General features: G+C 44.8%; 1 protein-coding gene across 1 annotated transcript in view; it reads left to right on the top strand.

Moving 5' to 3' along the window:
* GAB2 (GRB2 associated binding protein 2) overlaps positions 1-17,235 on the top strand; it is a 182,019-nt gene that overhangs the window by 146,254 nt on the left and 18,530 nt on the right. The window contains exon 3 of the mRNA XM_081064080.1: positions 14,510-14,753. Within this exon, the coding sequence (XP_080920206.1) occupies positions 14,510-14,753 (244 nt within the window). The remainder of the gene's footprint in view (positions 1-14,509; positions 14,754-17,235) is intronic.

Raw genomic sequence — 17,235 nt, 5'->3', positions numbered from 1 at the left:
GATGAGGGTAAGGGGGATCAAATATATGGTGATGGAAGGAGAACTGACTCTGGGTGGTGAACACACAATGGGATTTATAGATGATGTAATACAGAATTGTACACCTGAAATCTATGTAAATTTACTAACAATTGTCAACCCAATAAATTTAAATAAATAAATAAATAATGCCAAGCCCAGTGCCAGACACATAATTAGTGCATAATAAATGGCATCCTTTTGTTTCTAAAGATGGGTGAGGATCAGTGGGAAGTATTTAGAAAAGTACTTAGGCTATACAAGTGATTTGATAACTACCCAAAAGATAATGGCATTGTTGTTGCTGTGATGATGATGATGATGATATTAACGATAATAAATCCAAAAGCTAAAATAAAATAAAAAATAGACACAAGACATTTTTCACAAGATTATTATGAGGATTGCAAAAGATTCCACTTAAAGCATATAGCATAGTGTTTGATATATGATGAGCACATATTAAATACCTGTTGAATGTAACGGCCAATAAATTGTCGCTGCCTTCTCTACACAGTCCTTTGAGTGTGTATACTGTGCTATTCTTATCTCCCCAAATTGAAACATCTTAAATAACCCTATCTCTATTTTACCCAAACCCAGAAACACTTTTACTGTGTGCGATTAATATTTTATCAAGCAAACCTTGCTGACTTTCCTGATTGGAGATGCATTGTACGTAAGTTGTTAAGGTGCTCAGAAACAAAGGTGTCTTTATAAATGTACTACTACTACTAAAAGCTAGTATTTACATAGAGCTTACTATATACAAGGCAGAGTTCTAAGCATTTCACAGATCTTCACTCATATAATTCTATGAGGTAGATACCTATTATTATTATTCCCATTTTACAGGTGAGAAAACTGAGGCACAGAGAGGTTCAGTAACTTTCCCTAGTTCATACAACTAGTGTAAGTAACAGAGCTGCGATTCAAACCCAGCCTGGCTCCAGAACGCGTGCTCTTAACTGTTAAGCCATGCGTTGAAATTCTAGCTGGAGTTCCTTGCCTCTAGCTGCCACATACCTGTGCAGGAGATTCTGTTTGTGCACAGAGACTTGGGACAGACTCACTGCCATCTCCACTCTTTCGTGAGGACCTCTGGCTTTGCCAGAGTGGCTGCTCTCCCTATATCCCTTTAAGAGGGCATCATACACAGTCCTTGCTGCCTTTAATTTCAACCGAGCCAGGTTTTCTCCATTCACCAAAGCCATAACTTTAGTTTTCTTTGGCTCGAGGATTGGTGTTTTCATGCCCATTAGAGCCCACATACTTATAAGCAGAAGTGGGAGTCCAGCTGTCGCGCGGGGCGTCCGGCAGGGTCTCTGCTCCCGCTCCCCACATAAGAACGCAGGACATGGTGAGGCCAAAAAGGAACACCCACGGAGCCATAAGTAGGGGAGTCATATCACTATATTCTCGCCAGCGGCATCCGCCTCTCTGCAATCCGCTCTTGCTAGCCCCCATCTTCTTGCTAGCGTAGCCACAGCAGTTATATTAGTGGCCAATGGCTCACAGGTTATAGCTGACGGCCAACTAGCCACAGCTGATGGCCATCTGATCACAGTTGATGGCCATTTACTACCCGAGCCAGCATCTTTCTATGTGAAGCCGAGAGCCTGGAAACTGCTTTTTGGGGCTTTGTCCCCACACTCCACCCCTACAGGATCTCGCCTCACAATCTACGCGACAAGCGTCTTCCGCGAGGGTCCCTGTGTGAGGAGGCTGGAGGTGAATGCAATATCCTGGACACAGCCAGGCTCTCTGGGCACGGCCAGGGTTTCTCAGCGCACCACCAGTACTTCTGGGAACAGCCAGACTTCCTGGGCTACTTAGGGTACCACCAGTGCTTCGGGGCACAGCCAGACTTCCTGGACACAGCCAGGGTTTCTCAGGGCACTGCCACTCTCTGGGCCTCTAGAGGTACCGTGCTGGAACAACAGCGGCTCACATCTAGGTGCTTACATATTCTCGATGGCGGCCGGTCAAGACACAAAAGCAAACATCCGCCAGTTCCACTCCCAAACAGTCAAGCGGTCCATTAAATCAGGGATAGAAGGCAATTCCTCATAGTCCATAGTCATTCACCAGGGCTGTCCTGGGGGTGAGGGATGACCTTGACCTCACCCTCATCTCCCACGGAGGACTCAGCAAGCGTTTCCTCCTGGGACTAAAAGTCCTGCATCCGGGCTGCCTCAGCAAGCAGTTCCCAGCCCACAGGGCGGCAACAACCTCCGCTTTCTCCGGCCTCTGCTGGTTGGGGAACCGTCCACGTCTTCCCACCCCTCCACGGGAATCGAGCTCTCCGGCAGCTGCTCCTCCTGGTCTTCCTCAGACTGAGCTTTCATACGCACAAACTGCTCCGCTGCCCTTCGGAGAGCTTTGGCCAGCACCGTATCCTGCCGACTACACCATGTGTCGTGCTGGGGACTCTGCTCGCTGCGCCATTTGTCATGCGGGGTGTCAGGCGGGGTCTCAGCTCCCGCTCCCCACATAAGAACGCAGGACATGGTGAGGCCAAAAAGGAACACCCACGGAGCCATAAGTAGGGGAGTCATATCACTATATTCTTGCTAGCCCCCATTCTTTCTGCTAGCGTAGCCACGGCAGTTATATTAGTGGCCAATGGCTTACAGGTTACAGCTGACGGCCAACTAGCCACAGCTGATGGCCATCTGATCACAATGATGGCCGTTTACTACCTGAGCCAGCACCTTTCTATGTGAGGCCGAGAGCCTGGAAACTGCTTTTTCGGGCTCTGTCCCCACACCAGCTGTGGGGCTTGGCCATTGGTGGATACAGTTCCCCTCACATTCATCAGAGCAGCGGCCCTCTGGACTAAGGCACCAGGGGCCTAATTCTCAGATTGACGATCTGAGGGGAAAAGGCTTTGGACTGAAGAAGCAGGGATCTGGGTTCTGATTTGGGGTCTGTGGTGTACCTGCAGTATGAACCTAGGCCCATTATTTGTTCATCAAGCACTGTTTTAGACACTGGGGGTGTTCGTTCAGGTTCTCTGAGGAGCAGCTGTCAAGATGTGTTTTGACGTGATAGAGATTTATTGGGTGAAACACCTGGGAGGGATAATGGGTGGGAGAAAGCGGAAAAGCCCCCATGGGATGTGCGTGTGGCACCCGTGAAGGGGAGAAGCCAGGAAGGAGGCTTAGACTGCCGGGCATGGTAAAACGGTTTCAGCCAGGTCAGTGGAAGTTCTCAAGCCAAGAGCTCCTGTTGAAGGAGTCCCGTGTCTCACAGGAGCAGACCTGGATTAGTACTGCAGCCATTGTTTGTCAGTGGAAGAGAACAGCGCATGGGGAGTTGAGGAGATGCAAAAGACCAGCCAGTATGCCTCCCACAGCGGGAGACCTGGGAGGCATTGTTTTTATGGCCACCACACGACAGCAGCAGCAATGCACAGGACAGTTAAGGTTCCAACTCTTAGAGGAGCTTCTAAGTAAGTGGGAAGAGACAGACCAAAAACAAAATGTTTAAATGGTTAACAGTAAGTGCTGTGCTGAAAATAAGATAAAGTAATGGGATAAGGAGTAACTACAAAGCTATTTAGGCCTCTCTAGGTCTTGGTTTTTTTATCAGTCATATTTAAATAGTTTTCTTTTTTAATTCCACTGGATATTTGTGTAGCACTTAGGACTTTCAAGTATATGCTTCTCATTTACCTCACAGAGAGCTGCGTAATAGAATGCGCCCTCAACTTTGTGTGCAAAAGACTTGAGTTTGAATCCCGGTTTGGGCGTTTCCTGAGAGCTCTGTAACACTGAGTAAGTCACTTTATCTCTGAGTCTTAGCCTCTTCATATATTAAATGAATTTGCGAAGATGGCCGCCTTGCCAAATTTTCAGGGCTATTATAAATGAGAAAGTTGTTGAGAGCTGCCTACAACTGGAAAACATTTTTTAAATTACTTTTACAATAGTATCAAAAAATAAAATACTTAGGAATCAATTTAATGAAAAACATGCAAGATCGCTATACAGAAAATGACAAACATTGGTGGGAGAAATGAAAGAAGACCAATAAATGGAGAGATACATCAATGTGTCAGTTCCCCCCACATTGATCTATAGATTCAGTCCAGTCTCTGACATAATCCCAGCAGGCTTTTTTGGTATTAATTGATACCAAAGCAAATTAGAACGTTGAGTCCTGCCAGGCTCTCTGCCCCTGCAGTCCTCTGCGCACCACACAAAGGCCAGTTAAGTCCATTTGCACCCTCTGGGTCAAACCCGGAAGGTTTGTGAGTGCAGAGTTGACGATGTTCACCCACGCCAGGTTGCCTCCCACCCTGGAGCGCTGAGGGAGAACTTCCATTTGTGGAGCTCTGATGTGCAGGGGCTGGCATTTCTTTACTCCCTAGGACAACTGCACAGGTAGCTACTTTATAGATTAGCACTCTTAGATTCTGATAGCATCCCTGGGCTCCACAGCTGGTATGCTAAGATTCAGATTTCAAAATCCATTCGCTATCCCCCTACCACACGGCCTCTCCTGAAGCCACAATTCTGCGTCAGATAACGCTGCGGATCTCGGAATTCCCTACGTGGGCTGGCGCTCGTGGATCCCAGCCTCGCCATCCGGACTAGAGCAGTTTCAGGTGGTGGTCTTGTGCTTATTGCCACTGTTGATGATTCTTGAGAAGCTGCCACCATCGTAATGTCTAACGCTCATGTTTCACACTGATTTCCAGTGATCTCTTAGTGAAAATCACTGTAAAAGAAAGAGGGGAAAGCTTATTAAAGTTTAGCTTGAAAGTACAGTGATATATTTTCAGTATTTTTGTGGGAAGGTCACAGGGGTCAAATGCATCATTTACATGTGAGCTTATGGTGCTGACTTGATGGATTGATCCCTGTGGGAATACTAATGGGTTCCCAAAGCTCCGGTGGGGGAAGGGAGAAGTGCTGCCCTGAATATAAATGTGCTCGTTCCAACTGCAATACAAGCTCAGAGGGCAAGCACAAGATCCACCGTTTGATGGGCCAGCAGCACGTAGCATAGCGCCCAGCCAGTGTTCATGACCCTCAGTAAATGACAGGCGTGCTTCTTGCCAAACATAAATCAACCCTTTGAGAGGAACCACCAAGCCAACCCGCGCCCCACTGGAAGAAGCAGGAATAAGGTCTGTCAGACGTGAGGTGTGCTGTAGGTGTGGCAGATAAAGTGAGAAGCAGAGCTTGTAACCTGATCTCTCTCAAACGAACAGGACCGTGCGTGGCTAAATATAGACTAGCTGTCCAAAAACAGAAACACAGCCCAGAAAACCTTGTGAAGGGACAACAGTTCCTTCCACCCTAAAGAACAGTTTACATTTGGATCCTGAAGCTCTTCATTTATTCTTCCAACCTGAGGAGGATAACGGATTCCGACAAAACGTACTGCCGTGGTGTGTGTGTGTATTGAACACCTTGTTTTAATCTGGACGTTTACAAGGCACCGAGCATTGTGCTAAACCTGTCGGAGAAACAGAGATGATCTGGATCCTGACTTCTGACAGCTCACAGCCTACTTTTGTATGACAGATTTGTGAATTCCCAACATAAACAGCAAAACAACGTACTGGAAAGGGTTTAAAGGAAAGCATGATTCATTCTAGCGATAGAGACCTTATGGAAAGCCTGTGGCATTGGCTCTGGGCCTTAGCTTCCCATCTCTAAAATGAGATGCCCCGAGGCCAAGAAGGTTATGTGAGGATGTGTGGCCAGAGACTGTGACATGCCTCTAAGCTACAGTCACTCACTCTCTTTCCCCTGTGCCCTTCAGAGAATCGATTTCTACTCAAGTATACCGAGAGCGAGATCATATACACAAGGTCAGGACGTTCTGACATGGCTCTCCGAGCTCTGAGATGGTGTTCTTTGTCAGCTCCTTCCTGCAAAGGCTGGGTGTGGGGGGCGGGAGCACAGCCCCTGAAAGATCTCACAGGGTCTCATGCTACTGCCTATCTCTGCCTCCCCTTTCTCCTTTCTCTGTTTTTCAGCTTTTATAAACACTCAGAGACTTATATATTTGAACTTGGGGAATTATTTATACTAGTCATTAGTAGTTTGAGCCAGCAAATGTTCACTTACCATGCAAATGTGAGTAAATTTTAAACTCAGAACAAAATAACAGTACTGCCAGCCAGGGTCCCAGTGATCAGATCTCCTTACGTGATTCCCCTCCCCGCCGCCTTCCCCACCATGCATTATAGAGAATACATCTTCATTCACATTGATACATCTTTCTCTGGGTACAGTAGAAAGACCCCCAGGCTAAGACATCTGCATTCTAATTCCGAGGTTCATGTCTGACCTACTGTGTGGCCTTGGACAAGTAGCCTCACCTTTCTGGGCCACAGTTGTCTCCAACTGTATAAATGAGAGATTTAGGGGTAGGGAGGGTGGCAGTGATAAATGAGCAGTTGGACTCCGGGGTCCCTTCCAATTGCCATATTATGTGAGTTATTGTGTAGACTGAAGCCATTTTTGTGTTTGGCCTTAAATTTATGAATAACTCCTCTAATGATGATATGTATCAGAAGATTTGGGGGGATTTTTCTTCTGAAATAATTTCAGGCTTGTGACGATGAGTTAAAATGATCTGGAGCTGTTGATCCCATCTTACCCTCAGTCCCAGCCAGCATGCTTTTGTTTTTAGAATCCTCCATCCATCCAATCCATGTTTTTCAGTTAGCTTTCTACAGGGATCACTCACCCCATAGAATCCTGTATCTATACTGTTTTAAATATTATTTCATCAATCCTCTTCTCCCCACTAGAACCTTTAGAATTTTACACCATTCCACTTCTAGAAATAAACTGTAGAATGAACAGTGTCAAGCCAACAACCATTTATTGAGTATTTCTTCATAATGACCGTTTACCCATGTTTCATCTCATCAACTCCTCAAAAGCACCCTGTGAGATGGGTGTTCTCTTTGGCATTTCACAGCATGGAAATGAGGTGCAGTAGAGAAAAGCTTTGCCCAAGGCCCTGGGGTAACACAGTTTCAGAACCTGGACTCCCATGTTTGCAATCCGATAGCAGTGCCCTTTCTGTTACACGTTGTTCCTGTGGAGTTGGCCGTAGTCAGATGATTCGAAGGGCCGGTGGGAACATGGACGGTTTCCAATTGCAAATTTTGATGATACAAAAAAAGATTTTTGGAAGAATTTGTTCTTTCACTTGGCTTGCAGAGCTTGCTTTGCCCTTGATTTTTCAGTTGACCCTAACCCTTCTACCTCTTCCTTGGAATTAAGAGACAGAGATTGTTACAAACCACACCAGTGGATCTTAATCTGAATCTCTGGGTAAACACGACACAGTGTGTATGTTTCATGTGGAACAGCTCTCTTACGTTTCCCAAAGATGGCTTTGATGGGTATCCCTGCTCTAATCCGAGTTCCTCCTTTTATAAACAGAGAACGAGGCCCAGGAAGGGGGAATGGCATGCCCACGGTCACTCGGCCAGTGGGCAGCAGAACAAGGCCTAGACCCTCATTCTGTTATTTGACTCTGCTTTCCCGAAGGCTAATACCATTCACGTCCTAGGGATCTCGTGGGAATGCTTTTCTCTACACATGGGTGAAAAGAATTGACTTTAAAGATAGTGAGATCTGTTTCAGATCTAGGCTCTGCCACTTGGCTAGCTGTGTGACCCCCGAGCTCATTATTAACTTCTCTGAGCTTTGATTTCTGTTCTTTTCTTTGAGCTTCACTTTCCTCGTGCAAAAATAAATAAATGAATGGAGGTAATAATACCTATCTCATGGGGTAGAGACACACCGTGGGTGCTTAGTAAATGGCCACTGTGATTCTCATAGTCAATATTGTTCTTTTTGTTCTCATTCATTCTTCATATAACACCCATAACAGGCTATAGCTGTGACTAAAACTGGGACAACAGTTACCTTCCAAGCACTCGTGCTGCCTCGGAGAGAATCTCCATTCCTCTTGGCCAGTTTCAAGGCCTCAACCACTTCCGTGTGTACTCCAGGAATAGCAGGAAGAATGGTGGGGTGCGATGCTAAATGCTTTATGTAAATGATCTCCAGTCCTCGCAGCAGCCCTACAAAGTTTGTATTCTCCCTGTTGAAAAACTTAGGATCAAAGAGGTTTATGTAACTCCTAACCGAACTAGGAGTTAGCAGAGCCAGGCTTTGAATCCATCCTGGCTCCAGCATGTGCTGTCATCTCCCACTTTATGGGTTCTGAGACCCACTGAGGCTTGGGGTGGGGATTTGGGGGGAAAGGATAAAGATAAAAAGGGCACTGAGATAAGAGAACCAGTCATTATTTGGCCAGTCATCTTTTCCAGAAAGTCCAGCCAACCACCCCTTTCCTGCTCCTGTTATCACTAGCCAGTGATGGCTGGGCTGGGCTGGGCTGGGCTCCTCGACTGAAATCCTTCAGCACTTTCCTGTTCTAGAGTTTTGCAAGAAGGTGGGAGGAGTGTTTGTATGCTGGGCAGGCTTCCCAGGGGTGATTGTGGAAAGGAAGGGGAGTGATTTTGTAGGGCCCTAAAAAGAAGCCAGGAAGAAGAGGAAAAAATAAAACCCTGTTTAAAAGAAAACAAATTGACTCCGGCATTTCTGGCATTATCTTTAGTCTAGACTTGGAGATAGAAGCCCAGGCCAGGAGTCTGGAAACATCCATTTTCTTCTTGCTGTACAACTGCCCTTCCTGATGACCTAAGACACATCATTGCAGCCACCTCCCAAAACAGCCCAGCCACATATAATGCAATGTTTCCCTCTCTCTGTACCATTCTGTCCTTCCCTCCAGAGGTACCCACACAGCAAAAACAAACCCTTTGAGTAGTTTATGCAGTGTTTTCACACCCGTATCTCATCTTTTATGACAGCCCAGTGAGATAGGCAGGCCAGACCTTACCCTCTCAGCTTGATGGGTGTGGAACCGGAGGAGCTCGGAGAGAGACCTGTCTGCCACCTCGCAGCCAGTGAACGGCAGCTGGAGCTGGGTCCCCATCTCTGACTCCTGTCATGTGCGTGAGGTCCCATCACTGAGAGGTGGCATTTCAAACTGCTTCCATCTTGGACCCCAAACCATGCATTCTTACTATTTTGTTTTGCTGAAATTCCCATTGCCTTGCTATGATTATGGGGTGAAGCCCTGAACAGTGGGGTTGGAGGAAGTACAGGGAACCGAAGATAGGAGAGGGAGACTGTCTCTTACTCAGTACTTTAGTAAGGACCTGGTATTTACTGAGTGTTCAGTTTTCTCAGAGCATACAAATTGTCTTTAATGTCAATCTCTGGCATCTGCCTAATGTGCGTGTGTGTGTGTGGTTTTTAAATCCACATACCATATATCACCCATTTAAAGTGTACAAGTCAGTGTTTTTTAATTATCCACAGGGTTGTGCAACCACTACCACAACCTAATTTTGGAACGTTTTTATCCCCAAAAGAAATCTCATACCCATTACCAATCACCTCCCATTGCCAACCCTAGACAATCACTAATCTACTTTTTTGTCTGTAAGTATTTACCAATTCTAGACATTTCATATAAATGAAATCTAGCTGCTTTTTAATCAGCATAGTGTTTTCAAGGTTCACATGTTATAACGTGTGTTCATACTTTATTCTTTTTATTGCTGAATAATATTCCATTGTACAGATATGCCACATTTTGTTTATTTATTGATCAGTTTGTAGGCATTTGGGTTTCCACTTGGGGCTATTATGAATAATGCTTTTATGAACATTAGTGTACAAATTTTTGTGTGGACATATGTTTTCATTTTGCCTCGGTTTATAACTAGGAGGTGTGATCAGAAGATATGGTGAATGTTTAAATTAAAAAAAAAATGTATTGGGGCGGCCGGGTGGCTCAGTTAGTTAGAGCGCGAGCTTTGCCAGTTCTATTTCCACATGAGATGGTAGGTTGTGCCCCCTCCAACGAAAGCTTGAAAACGGCGACTGGAGTTGGGGCTGAGCTGCTCCCTTTCACAATGAGATTGGGGGACAATGACTTGGAGTTGATGGGCCCTGGAGAAACACACTGTTCCCCAATATTCACCAATAAAAAATATATTTAAAAAATTTATTACAGTAAAAGACACATCACCATTAATCCCCCTCAAATTACTCCCCCTCTTTGAACACACTTACCCCATCGTTCTTGCCACTTTCTGAAGCAGTTCTGGAAGTCCTCCTTCGTGAGTGTCTTTGTTTCATCCTCCATCATAGCAGTGCTCCATGTCACACATCACTTATGTATGGCAATGTCTGTCAAATAAAAACATTACAGTGTGTCCTCATCCACCTTATTCACCGGATCTGGCACCTTGCGACTTCTGGCTCTTCTCCAAAGTCAAAATGACCATGAAAGGTAAGCATATTGAATTGATTCAAGGTGTCGAGGCAGCCATGACAACACAACTAATGACATGAAAGAGGACTTCCAGAACTGTTTCAGAAAGTGGCAAGACGATGGGATAAGTGTTCGAAGCAAGGGGGACATTTTGAGGGGGTTAATGGCAACGTGTCTTTTATTGTAATATATTTTTTTTTAATTTAAACATTCACTGTAGTTTTTTATCACACCTCATACCTAAGAATAGAATTGCTGGGTCACATGGTAACTCTATATTTAATTTTTTGAGGAACTGCCAAACTGTGTGTGTGTGTTTATAAATTTACTGAGATAATTTCCCATACCATGAAATTCACTCATTGAAAGTATACATTTCACTGGTTTAATATATTCACGGGGTTGTACAACCATCACTACAATCTGATTTTAGAAAGTTTTCATCAGCCCAAAAAGAAGCATTGTACTCAATTAGCAGTCCCCGTCCACTCCCACTCCCCCACGCCCCAGGCAAGCACTAGTCTACTTTCTATCTTTATGGATTTGCCTAATCTAGATATTTCACGTACATAAAATCATACAGTCTTCAGTCTTTTATCACTGGCTTGTTTCACTTAGCAGAGTGTTTTGAAGATTCATGCATGTTGTAGCAGAGTCGGTATTTCATTCATCTCTATGGCTGTATTCCACTCCATGGCTACATTGCATTTTGTTTATCCAGTCTCTGCCTCTGTCATTACATGGCATTCTTCCTGTGTGTCCCTGTGTCCGTTTTCTATTCTTATAAGGACACTAGTCATTGGATTAAGGCCCACCCTACTCCATTAGGGCCTCATCTTAACTAATTACATCCACAAAGACCCTATTTTCAAATAAGGTCACATTCTGAGATTCCAGGTAGACATGAGTTTAGGGGGACACTTTTCAACCCAGTATAGGCACCAAGGAATAATCACATAAATTCAGGTAGAAATCTTTTAAAGTCGTAAGCAGAAGTAGAATTCTGGCCAAGTGTAGTGCCGAAACAGCTTCAAAAGAATTTTTCTGGGGCTGCAAACCATTGTGAAGCTGACTGTTTCATAGACATGGCTTCACGCTAGTCAGAGGGAATTCCAAGCGTCTGTGGGCCCAACTCATCCTACCTCATCTTATTCGCTGACCTTAAAACCTCCCTGGCTTTGACCACAACAAACAAGCCTATTTGGATTTTTGTGCCAGGGAAAATTCTTTTATTTATTCAGCAGATACGTATTGAATACCCACTGTGTACTGAAACCGTTTTAGGCACCAGGGATACAGAAGTGACTAGAACTCATTTTAAGTACTTACAATATGCATAGTTTTCCGGACCCTTAATTCATTTCATCCTTACAACCACCCTGTGTCAATTTGCAAATCAGGAAGCCAAGACTCACGGAGGCGAAGTGACTTCTCCAGGTCTGCAAGTCCATAGACTGTGTCACAGATTTGATTCCATAGCCTAAGCCGGAGGAGAAGGGCCCCAGAGGTGAGGACGGGTCACTCTTTTATACAGACCCGCAGTACAAGCATTCAGCATAGGGAGCATGAAGGACGTACTGGCTGACAAGGCAGGATAAGTCGATTGTGACAAAATGCCTTGTCACACTGGGGAAACCGGGACAGTGGGGAGTCAGTGACTGTTCCTGAGGGAGTAAGACTTATTACGCTATGTACTTCATTTATTTAATCAACGTGTTCGATGTTAGGGATGAAGTGTTACAAAAGAGACAGAATCTCTGCCCTTGCTGAGTTTACAGTCTCACGTATGGACTGATGAGAGAGAAGTTGGTACTTTTCCTGAAATTCTCTTTGAAATGTAAGGAGGTACTGATGAGAAACAAGGTTGAAGAAATAAGCAGGGACACGGTTTTTAAAGGAGAGAGAGCTTTGTAAGTCATCTTGAGGATAAATAGAGATCCACCGAAGAATTTTAAGCAGGGCAGTGACATAATGGCAGGAGGTGGTTGTTGAACAGGGCAGAGTCGTAGATAACGCACAGGTTTCTGGCTTGGAGAGTTAGATGGTGATGTTGACGCACCTCACTGAGGTAGAGAACATGGGGAGAGCTTGAGAATTTCCGTTTCGATCGTTGAGCTTGACCTGCTTGGGGAACATCTGAATGGAGATGCCCAGAAGTGAAGGGAGCCCTGGAGAGGGAACTGAGTTATACATTAAGACTTGAGAGTTGTCATGACAGAGGTGGTACCTGGAGCTGTGAGAGTGGACAGGATACCCCGGGAGATTCTTCTAAATGAGAGTGAGGCTATGGCAAGGTGGGGGCAGAATCCTGACGAATGAAGAGGCTCATTGAAGAGGTGGGCGGAGGGCCACGGCGAATGTAGAATTGCCCCAGACGCTTTCTCTTTGCACCTTCCCTGTGTCATCTCAGGCAGCAGCTTGTGTTCATCCCTGGTGCCATGGCTACTGCGTCCCCTAGCATAAGCCTGCTCTCCTCTGCCATTAGAAAGTTCACTTTGCAAACCTAATGGAGTAATGAAGCCATTGATTCTGTTAACACATGTCCAGTTCACTCTGAGACCTGTAATGGGAATTCATTTTGGAGGTCAACACAGCTGTCAGTGGAACGTTTTTCCCCAGAGGCCCCTGGCTTTTTGTGTTGTGCACTGGCAGACGCTGGCTGCCCAGCTTCAGAAGAGACTGGAGAGTAATTAATGCTGTGGAGCTTTAATGAGTTGGTGATCCTGCCTGGGGCCTTGCGAATGGTACAGATTGAAATAGGTCAGATAACAGGGAGTGGGAACAGAACTGTGTCCCCTCTGAAATGATCTGAATAACCCTAGACAGCCATCGTCACCACCACTAACACATTATCCCCTACTGGTTATCCCATCGCCAGAAATTACACCTTTTAACCTTTATTGCTTTTGTACAAGAAATTTCACTATTGGAATTATTACATGCTGAATGAATGTGTTTGCTTATTCTGCAAGCACAGACTGAGAACTTCCAATGTACCTGTTCTTTATTAGGTGACTGCGGAGACTGGAGAGGTAATGACATCAGTCACCGTTCTTAGAAACTCATGCGCTAGCCAAGGAAGCACAGTGACAGTGGATGTAATGAAGCACAGGCCAAGTGCTGTTGACACCCAGAGAAATGACGGAGTCCAGGAAGGTTTCAGAGAGAATTTGATATCCATGTAGGGTCTTCAAGTCTGCAGATGAGTGCCAGAAAAGTAGAAGTGAAATTGAGTTGGAAGGAACAGCATCAGCCAGAACAAAGAATCATAAAAGGGGCTGTGTACAAGGACTGATGAAGCTTCCATATGCCTTGGGTATGGGAGGAGAAAAGCAGGAAATAGGTCAGACTGTGCAAGGCCTTGCATGTTATGCTAAGAATCTGAACCAAGCTTAGGGAGCTGGCCAAATGAATAATGCCATTGGCTTGGGGTGTAGCACTCTAAGCTATTATCTGACTTCAATACCTCGCTTCCTTTCTGACATCACAGACAAGAACTTAAGATTAGCGTTAAGAGAAAAAAAAAAAGACCAATAGAGAGTGGTGGGTACAAGAGTTGGGAAATGGGGAGCACTCTTGTCCACAGCGGACTTGGAAGGGCAGGCAGGAGGAGCTGGAACCAGTCTTAAGAAACAGCTCCAAATGCACTTGTGCTTTTATCATTAATACAATAAGGCACCATCCAAGGGCCTCAATTAATGAGCCTGCGGGAAGCAAAGCTTCGTTTAACAAAGCCAGCCTTAGTTTGGAAGGAGGTGATGACAGCAGGAGCCACCAAAGAGAAGGAAGGCAGCGGTAGTCACTGCGCCAGAGGCTGGCCTTTCCTCAGGGCCAGAGTCGTACTCCTGGACCACAGGTAGCCACACCTCCTGGGAGTGGGGCAGATGCTGCTGGGGTTGTGACAGGGAGCGGCCTCCAGCTGACTCCAGGAACAATACCGAGGTACAGAGCATTTCCTTTTCACCAAGATGGCCGGGAGGCCACAACCCTCCTTTCAGGCAGGGGAGAGAGGGAGCAGGTCCGTGAGAGAGGGAGGAGGCAGCTGCTGGATCGTTGCCTCTGCTCCTGATATTTGTTCTTCCTCTGACAACCCACGTTGGGACAAGGGCACCTTCCTTTCCTTTTTCATTCACAGAGCGCTTTCTCCTTTTCACAGACTCCCTGAGAAACATTTCCTCAGCCAGTCACGGCCCCCGCTCCTCTCCAGCAGAGCTCAGCAGCTCCAGCCAGCACCTTCTTCGAGAACGCAAATCCTCAGCCCCATCGCACTCCAGCCAGCCCACCCTGTTCACGTTCGAAGCCCCCATGTTGAACCACATGCAGCCCCCCTTGTCCACCAGCGCACCTCAGGAGTATCTCTACTTGCACCAGTGCATCAGCCGGAGAGCAGAAAACGCCAGGTAGGAGACGGAGCAGTAGCTGGGCGCGCGACCCGTCACAGGGCCTCATACTTTTCAGTCTCTGTTTTTTCATTTTAAAGACAAGCAGGTAAAATGTTAAATCTTATATCATATCAGGGTGAGTAAATATATATTTATAAAACAAAACATCATTTATTGTTGCTGTTGTTCAGGTAACCATCACATTTTATTGGTGGCATCTGTGTTGCTATATAGTGATGACTGGATTCCAGAGAGACCTCCCCTTATTCAAAATCACACTATAAATTTTTGTTTGTTTGTTTAATTTGGGAGAACAGGCATTTGGAGCTACAGTTTCAGAACTGAAAAAAAGATCAGTCAGTTTACTTGTTGGCCTCAAGAGTACAGTTACAAAACGTTAACATTAATGAACAAATCCGCCTCCCACATTTGCTGTAGAACTGCGCCATTCCGCACAGTACCCGCTGTCCACACGTGGCTATTTGAATTCGAGTTCATTAAAATTCAGTACGATTTAAAATTAAGTTCATTGGTTGCACTCGCCACATTTCCAGGGCTCAGTGCCGCACGTGGCGAGCGGCTACCATGCTGGATAATACAGATATGAAACATTGCATCATCGCTGAAAGTCTTAGTGCTAGGACTCCATGCCCTAGGATAATGGTCTTTGTTTTTCTTTTTTCCTTTTTCTTTTTTTTTTTTTCTGATTAGTTCATTCATTTATTCTTTTCTTTAGATTCCACATATAAGTTAGATCATATGGTATTTGTCCTGGTCTTTGTTTTTCTAACGCCACCAGCTCTCTCCAGGTGCAGACGCTGTGCATGTTGTTATTAATATTACCTTTTATTTCCATTGTTAGGATAAACAAAAGCACAGAGCTGATGGGCTGGGCCAGAGCTAGTTCCCAATTGCTACCATCGCCAGCAGATTATAAATCATGTTCCTTAATTAATTAATTTAGAAATATCTAATTTGTGTTATGAAAATTAAGACAGAGGACTGGCTGTATCAATATATCACTTCACAGAATATTGTCATGCATAATCTCACTTGAGCCAGTCAAACACACTAATAGCCAGTAAAGATCATTTATCTCATCTGTTTCATAGATGAAGAAACTGAGGCTCACAGCTAATAAACGACAGAGGTAGGACTGGAACCCAGGTCTTCTCATTTCTGGTCCTGTACTCTTGTCTACACTGTGCTACACTGGTTCTGGTTTTCTGAGTCATTTACATCACCCATCAGAGGCTCCCAGCACTCAATTTTATTGATACCTTGGATACCTCAAATACCCATTTTCCTGAAGCTGTCTAATTCATTGTGGACTTTCACTAGTTCAGCCTGCATCAACTTATACATGAAGAACTGAGTTCTAAAAAGGTAGAATGCATTGGCCAAGACACTGAACTAGTTAGTGGCAGAACCATGAAGAGCACCTGATCCTTCTGACTCACAGACCAGAGAGAGGCAGTGTGTTATAAGGAAAAGCATATTAGTCTTTGGAGTCATTCAAATACGGGTTCAAAGTCAGGTTCTGCCACTTTCCTTGTGATCTTCGGTCCCTTAGTTAACCTAGAACATATTGTATTACCAGTTGTCCTATGCACCATCCCCTTCTACAAAGATGATTGCCCGGGAGTGGAGAATGTGTGTGAATTCTTAGAATCCTAGTTCAGGTGAAAGACAAAGTGCTTCATATTAATGCCTGTCAGACTTTAATGTGCCTATGAGATACTCGCATACCTTGTTGAAATGCTGATTCTGATTGAGTAGGTCTGGGGTGGGTCCCGAGATCCTACCTTTCTGCTAAACTGCAGATGATGCGTGTTTAGATTGTCTGCAGTTCACACTTTAAGTAGAAGACCTTATGTAATGTTAACAACTGCTACCACCTCCAGTCCCATGATAACTGCTAAAGCTACAGAGAACAAATATATAAATGTCTCTGCTTGAATTAGAAGTTAGTGCCCACTCTCTGCACCCCCACCTCCTCTGTAAAACTTCTCTTAGTCTTCCTAGCTGGAATTCATTTCTTCTGTGAATTCCCATAGTGTTTTTTTATTATCTCTCTCACATCACCTGGAACTTTCTGTCTCATATTATGGATTTTTATATTAATGCGTTACTGCTCTTTGAAGATCCAGGACACCTAGTAGGTACATAATAAATATTTAAACAAATCCATATTGTGGAGAGATAACATAATAGAGGAAATACAACTTATCTACAGCTGGGAAGCACGTTTATTGTGGGACCTTGACTAAACTGCTTTCTTCTATCTTTGTTTTCACTTGTGTAGGTGTTCGAACAAGAGGGAAATGAGCAGGATCTCAGGGAAATTTTTGGAAAAAATAAGTTAAATTATTATTTGCAGAATCCCAAAGGGGGATGGAGGGTGGGAAGGAAGCATTGTTCAGTCTGGAAAGACGATATAGTTTCTGGTAGTAGTGGATTCGCTTGCATGATACTAAACATACTGTTACGATTATAAACT

Source organism: Rhinolophus hipposideros (genome assembly GCF_964194185.1).
Source record: "Rhinolophus hipposideros genome assembly, chromosome: 10".
In the NCBI taxonomy this organism is placed as follows: domain Eukaryota; kingdom Metazoa; phylum Chordata; class Mammalia; order Chiroptera; family Rhinolophidae; genus Rhinolophus; species Rhinolophus hipposideros.
Note: the sequence above shows the minus strand (reverse complement) of the source record. Positions and strands in the feature narration are given on the sequence as shown.